The sequence below is a fragment of the Impatiens glandulifera genome, chromosome 2 (genome assembly GCF_907164915.1).
Source record: "Impatiens glandulifera chromosome 2, dImpGla2.1, whole genome shotgun sequence".
NCBI classification, from domain to species: Eukaryota; Viridiplantae; Streptophyta; class Magnoliopsida; order Ericales; family Balsaminaceae; genus Impatiens; species Impatiens glandulifera.
The window spans coordinates 15,587,705-15,595,077 of NC_061863.1; the positions used below are offsets into that span (position 1 = coordinate 15,587,705).

The following is a 7,373-nucleotide window of genomic DNA, read 5'->3' on the forward strand; positions in this document are numbered from 1 at the left end:
AGAAATACGAGGAGAAATGATTAGCGGAGAAGATTATTGGAATTCCAGAGAGTAAACTAGGGAAGTTTGAGGAGCTAGAGAAGATTATTGAAAAGAAGAAGGCTAGGAGACAGGGTTTGATGAAAAAGAAGAGCAATGAAAAAAAGAAAATATTTAACCCCTAAATTAAAGAGGTAGAGGATAATCATTTTACTATTCATTAATTATATACTATTACCAAACATCACCTATTATTCATTTTCCCATTACCTAATACAAAACTCTCAAACAAGCATACCCTATGTGTGCAATCATAACTGCCAGAAGAACAAAGGACCGGACAGCCTATTGTTTTGTACTTTTGTTGTCTTTAAAGTCTGATTTTCATTTCAAATGCAAACAAGGCTGATATAATTTTAGAAATTAAAACAGTAAGAAAAATTGTTTTCCAGATTTTACTTTCAGCTTTGCAGAGTTTCAGAAAACAAGTGATTCTAGATCATTTCAAATGCAAGACTCTAAAATAAAGATATTTAGAACAGGTTTTCCTTGAAAACTCTTTACAAGTAATATAATCATTTCAGATAAAATCTCAAATTACAAATTTTATACAAGATATTGAACAAAGATTTAGAAAATTTTCAGAACATTTGAATCATTGGATCGATCACAAGTTATGATCATATCCTCATCAAACTTTTCTGCAAATATTTTCTGAAATGCAACTTGGACACTTCAGAATTTTTGGCTCAAATATTAAAACTCCAAAACAATTCAATGTAGACAAACTAGAACTTGTCCATCACATAATCTAACAGCTTAAAATCAGAATATAAGCCAAGCATTCACCAAAATCGAAAGATCTTAAGCCAATCTTTCATCAAAATTCATTTTATTGATAGAAATATGTGACATGATATGTCATCAAATTATAAATAGAAGCTAATCAATCTATTACATCGTCTAATTCATCCTATTATGAACGGCTGCAACCTCCAGGTGAGTCGTTCACTTCTCTATATATTATCACATGGCCAACTTTACTTCATGTGCTAAAATAACCATTTTTTACAATCCTAAACTACAAAATTTGGCTTTTATAGGTCACTCAGCTTGGATTGATACCAGATAGCTAGATAGATCCAATTTGAGGAAGATTTCATATTCAAGAATAAGCTAACATGCTTCAAGCCTTCAACACTCTAAATAGCCTCATTTCTTCAAAGAATAAATTGGGTATTTCAAGAGGACATTTCATCAACCCAACATATTTGAACTGTTAACACAAAAAAGAAATAACATATTCAGATGGTTGCTTTCCAATTATAAACAGATCAAAGACAGTGGGAAGTATTGTATAAACATTACCTTATGCTGGTTGTATTTCTCTCTGATTGCTACCAAAGAGCCTCCTCTTTTACCCAATTGCAAGTCTTGTATTATAACAACACATTCTTTTAAATCAGCAGCTTTGTATCCTGAATACTTTTGAAGATTTGCATTCTGTATAACAGTATGATTTTGAGCAGTTAGTTCATGATTACAAAATTTAAGAGGGTCCTAAATGTTTAACTCATTTGATGGTAGTTTTTAGAGATCAATTACTCACCCATGGATGCTTATCAGGGTGGAATATGAACCTTGAAAGGAATATAACAGAAGAAGCAATCATGGATGGTAAAAACTTCAAACAGCCATAGTCCAACAAACTTAACTCTGCCAAGTAACATCCCAATAACTCAAACTCCAAAATTGGATCCTGCATAATACAAAGCCACAATGAATAACCTTACTTCTATAAACTTCAGAATATAATTAGGGTTTGATTGTTTGATGCTTTTTTGTGTTTTTTAATTGAAGAATTGATGGGTTGATGGATAATCTATGTCTTGTTTGATATAGGATTAATTGGATAAATTTCAATTATTTAGATAAAAGAAACATCTTTGGTAAAAAAAAAAAAATATTATGTGGAGCAAATGAACAAAATCTCTCTAGTATCGAATATTTTAAGCATGTCATAATTTGATGGAAAATTTTAATTGGTTGATGGGATGTTGATTATTTGAATAGTTGAATTTAATCCACATAAAACTAGGCTTGGAGAGAGTCCTTACTTTGCAATCTTCTTCAGAAATACTGGCAAATCTTCTGTCAATGGCAACAAGGAAAAGAATCACAAAAAATTAGCCCCATCAAATATTAATAAACTTGGGAGTATCTGATTTAAGGTAAATGGGAGAATATCCAACTTGGTACCTCAAGAAGGTCAAAATTGTTGGACTGCTCACTTCAAATTTAAGAGATTTGACTATTTCAGCTTCCATCTTCATTACATCTTCCTTTCTGTAAGTGTTATCTGTGATGTAGCAGAAGTCGTCAACGGTTGGAGGATTAATCTCTTCAAACTTTCTGCTTAAGAATGAACAATCTTAGCATCAGATATTGAAATCAATACATCTTTAATATTTCAAACAGTCACAGAACAAGAATGTGTCTTACGATGCAATGAGCATAGAAGAAACGCCAAGCAACTGTAACTTCTTCTTATTGATAGGATTAATAGACAAGAATTTGTCAACATAACTGACTGAGAGATAAAGTGTATTAGATTGAAGCTTGTATTCTTCTGCAACCTCGACCAACCAATCCACCAAAACCCCTCTCATGTTTGCAGTCATATCCTTTTGTACTTTCTCAATATAATCATGAAGTGGCCTTCTCTTTGCCTCTTTCTAAACAAAACAAACCAATCCTTGAAATTAATTGAAATTTTATTAAGAGAATTATAGCTAATCATAGGATAATGAAGTCCAATACAATATTCAAAACTGAATTTAATCTATAGTTTTTCAAATTCATTAAATGTTATCAACTATCAAAGTAATCACCATCTTCTAAGTAATCAACTTTCAATGTATTCAAGATTAACCCAAATAGAATAAACTATCAAATTACAATAAGTTCTTGATGGATAAGTTTAGTATTCAATAAAAAAAACAATTCAAATCGGCAAGCATTAAACAAACAATTACAGATGAAATAGGAAATAGGAAATGAGAAGTAATTCAGTCCAACTGACCTCCTTGTTACGAAGATAATCATAAATATCAGTTACATAACCATCGCACATCTGAGAATCATCAAATTTCGTTTCAATTTCCTGTACAGCCTTCAATTTCTGCTCAGTAAGCATGACATCCTTCAAATTGGAAATCTCACCGAGAAAAGCTCTCTTCTTGGCGGGAGATTGCGGATGAGAATCCCGTTCAACCATTGAGTCAGCTGTCCTTTTCGTCTCCAGGCGAGAAACTCTGGGTGAGTTTTCGTTGTGAGTCATACCCAACATCTTTCACACCCCGTCTATATGATTGATTCCTTGAAATCGATGAACAAGGGTGGAAAGAAAGGAGTAGAGAATTGAGAGATGACATTGGTAGTGATCTGGGACAGTGAATTATAAGGCAGGAAGGAAGAAAAGCCGCCAGCCATGGCTACAAAATTTAAATATTTTCTGAATGCCGCTTTCAGATGAAAATGAAATTAATGTTTCTGAGATTTTGGGGGTGGAGAGAGAACTAGGGATTTTTAAGTTTTTTAATTTCCCTCCTTTAATTTCCCTCAATAGATTTTGATAATTAATTTTATAATAGAATTTTGACAACTTTTTATAATTTTAAAATTTTGTTATATTACAATATTTCATAATTCAATGAGGGAAGAATATTTATGTTTGAGAAATTATGGAAGGTTTGATGTAATTGTAAATTTTGAAATTGTTAAATTATTAGTATATTGTATGTGTTAACAATTTGAATAAATAATAAAAATATTGGGCTTAAATCTATTACCATCCCTCCATCTAATATTAAAATATCGGTTCGATAAAAAACTCGTTTGAGCTCGTTCGATAGTTTTTAACAAGTTGAGACTGAACTCATTTATAAGTTTGAAAAGTTAAACGAGTCAAACTAGAGTTTTTAAATATTTGATTTGTCATTTCGTGAAAATGCTCGTTTAGAGACTCGTTTATGGGCTCACGACATGTTCGTTTAGAGACTCGTTTAAAACATTGCTTAATATTTATTAATATATTAATAAATTAATATTTAATAACCTAAAATAAAATGGAGTTCTCCACCTAATGTGAATCATTATTCTATGTTATAAACGAGCTCTAAATGAGCCAAACTCGAGTAGTTCGTGAGTCTATCTAAATACATACGAGTCGAGTTCGAGCTTTAATATAAAAACTCGAATTTAACTCGAACTTATATGTTAAACGAACCAAACTCGGGCCTGAAACTGTTCGACTCGACTTGACATGACTTGACTTGGCTTACAAGCTTACCTATGATGATATAGTGTCTTAATTTAAAGAACTTAGAAGATACTAAAGGTAAGCTAAATAAGATAATCTTATTAATTGGAATTTCCACTTTCTTAATAAATTCAAGTTCTTACAACCAAATAAAACAAAGATGAACATATTGGTAAGAATTCAAATCAATATAGGGAAAGAGTGAAAAACATATTAACTATAACCAAAAAATGTTCACACATCTATGATGCAGAAGATACACACTAATTTAATTATGAGGCTCAAAAGATCTAATGGAGTTTGGGTGGAAAATCATTTAAACATGAATACAAAATATTAATTTTACATGTATTTTTTTTCCACGACTTCTATGACATCATGGAGACTCAACTCAATTATATCGTGGAGATATTCAACATTGGAATGATTTCAGATGATTTAAATTAAAAGATTATATCTCTTATTGAACAAATCTTTTTGTCAGCATCATTGCTTCTATAAATATTTTTTTAGAATTTAAAATGGGACAACAGAGTAAGTATGTAGCTCGCAAACACACTTAATCATTTAATCAGGCGCAAAACTTGCCGCATGACGGACTCAAACTCAGGACCTTAGAGTTAGTATCTACCTCTTATTGTCGCTAGGCTAGAAGAGGGGATTGCTTCTATAAATCTTAGGTCAAGAAAGTTGGTGACTTGATGACAGGGGAGCCAACGACTGAAGCTCTGGTGAACGGTGTCCGACTCCTCCACTACTTGGGAAATTACTATTTCTTATTCTATTTCACTCTCCGATAATTATTATTTTCACCATTCTATGACTGTATCACTTCGTTTTCAATCAAGGTATTTGTTTACACAGTAATAGATTGGATGACACTAGTGAAAAATGGACTTTTATCGACATAATTTACTGAGAATTTTATAAAACTCTCGTTAAAGGTCCCGATAGGAAGAAATCTTTCGTTATTAAAAATAAATTCCGAGAGGTGTGTAAAACCTTCAGTAATATGAGTTTTCACTGAAAGTTTTTCAAAAACCTTCGGTTTTGACTCTTCCCAAAAAATAGAAAATAATTATAAGTGTTGGGATGGAGGTAATTGCGAAAGTTTTTCAAAAAATCATCGGTTTTGACTCTTCCCAAAAAACATAAAATAATTCGAAGTGTTGGGATGTGGGTAATTGCGAAGACTTTTAAAAAACCCTCAGTTTTGACTATCTCCAAAAAAACAGAAAATAATTCTAAGTGTTGGGATGGGTAATTGCGAAGGTTTTCTAAAAAACCCTCAGTTTTGATTCTTTCCCAAAAAACAGAAAATAATTCTAAATATTGGGATGAGGTATTTGTGAATTTTTTTCAAAAAATCCTTAGTTTTGATTCTAAAAAAAAAAAGAAAATAATTCTAAGTGTTGGGATGGGGTAATTGTGAAAGTTTTTCGAAAAAAACCCTCGGTTTGGACTCTAAAAAAATACAAAAATTAATTATAAGTGTTAGGAAGGGGTAATTGCGAAGTTTTTTTTTAAAAACCCTCAGTTTTGAATCTTACAAAAAAAACATAAAATAATTCTAAGTGTTAGGATGAGAGTAATTGCAAAGGTTTTTCAAAAAACCCTCAGTTTTACCTCTCCCCCCAAAAACAGAAAATAATTCTAAGTTTTGGGATAGGATAATTGTGAAGGTTTTTCAAAATACCATCGGTTTTACCTCTAAAAAAACATAAAATAATTCTAAGTGTTGGGATGGGGGTAATTGCGAAGGTTTTTCAAAATACCATCGGTTTTGACTCTCCCCCAAAAAACAGAAAATAATTCTAAGTGTTGGGATGGGGGTAATTGCGAAGGTTTTTCAAAAAACTTCGTTTGACACTAAAAAAAATATAAAATAATTTTAAGTGTTGGGATGGGGGTAATTGCGAGAGATATGTGAATATCTCTCGATTTTGGCCTACCTCCGAAAAAAAATCTGAAAAAATCTAAGAAATAATTTATTCTTTCTTTTTCTTTCTAGAATTTTTTTTTTCAATGCGAATTTGACACGACAGGGGAGAAGCAGTCTTTTTTTATACTTGAAAGGGAGTTCAAGCATATTCGTATAGGAAGAGGGTATTTCTAAGAGATTTGTGAATATCTCTCGGTTTTTGACTCCTCCCCTAAATAATCTGTTAAGGTCAGTACCGAGAGATATTTGAAAATCTCTCAATTTTGAATGTAGGTACCGGAAGTTAATTGATTTGCTTTCGGTATTGACCCTCTCTTTGAATTGAATTTTCACTTTCTTAGTTTGTCTAAACTCTTAAGCACATCAAGTATGTGTTATTTTTTTAAGAATAAGAATTGTGTTTAATTTTATAAGTGTATATGATTGTGTTTGATTATATAAAGAAGTGTATATTTGTGTTTGATGATAATAAGGATGTGTGTAAAGTTTGATTATAATGATGTGTTGGGATTGTGTAATATTTTAAGGATATTAATTTTGTTAAATTAATGTTGTTCAAGGTTATTAGAAAGTAAAACACCAATTAAATTAACAAATTATGAAGTGGTAATACCGAGAGTTATACCATTAACTTTCGGTATTTGGTATTACCACTTCATAATTTGTTAATTTAATTGGTGATTCATTTTCTAATCTAAACTTTTAACTAAGCTAATCAAGTGTGTTTTATTTTTTTTTATTTTTTTAAGTAGATGGATTTTATTTAATTTTATAAGTTTATATATATGATGGTGTTTGATTATATAAAGAATTATATATATATATATATATATATATATATATTCATGTATGTTTGTTTTTGTTTATGATAATTAGAATGTGTTTAAAATTTGAATATAAGGATGTGTTTGATGATAATTAGAATGTGATAGCGTGTTAGGAACAATAATGAATGTGAAAGAGAAGACTAAGGATGGTTCTAAAGCCCGTAAAGATTTACAACTCTTAGGCATAAAATAATGGTTACTATAAATGATAGATGAGTGGTTTATTATCCAGAAGTGTCTTTTACTTTGTCCTCTAATCATAAAAAACGTGTTTGTAATTTCTTGAAAATCTTAAGTTGCCTAA

At 30.8% G+C, this 7,373-nt stretch overlaps 1 protein-coding gene across 1 annotated transcript; it reads right to left on the reverse strand.

Annotated features, from left to right (window-relative positions):
* Window positions 1–999: 999 nt before the first annotated feature.
* LOC124927366 (putative cyclin-A3-1) lies at window positions 1,000–3,393 on the reverse strand. The gene is made up of 7 exons (XM_047467772.1): window positions 3,062–3,393; window positions 2,482–2,714; window positions 2,239–2,391; window positions 2,097–2,130; window positions 1,589–1,738; window positions 1,348–1,482; window positions 1,000–1,255 (listed from the first exon to the last, which is right to left on the reverse strand). Exons 1-7 carry the CDS (start codon window positions 3,326–3,328, stop codon window positions 1,166–1,168), a joined length of 1,062 nt encoding a protein of 353 aa, XP_047323728.1. The 5' UTR covers window positions 3,329–3,393; the 3' UTR covers window positions 1,000–1,165.
* Window positions 3,394–7,373: the final 3,980 nt, after the last annotated feature.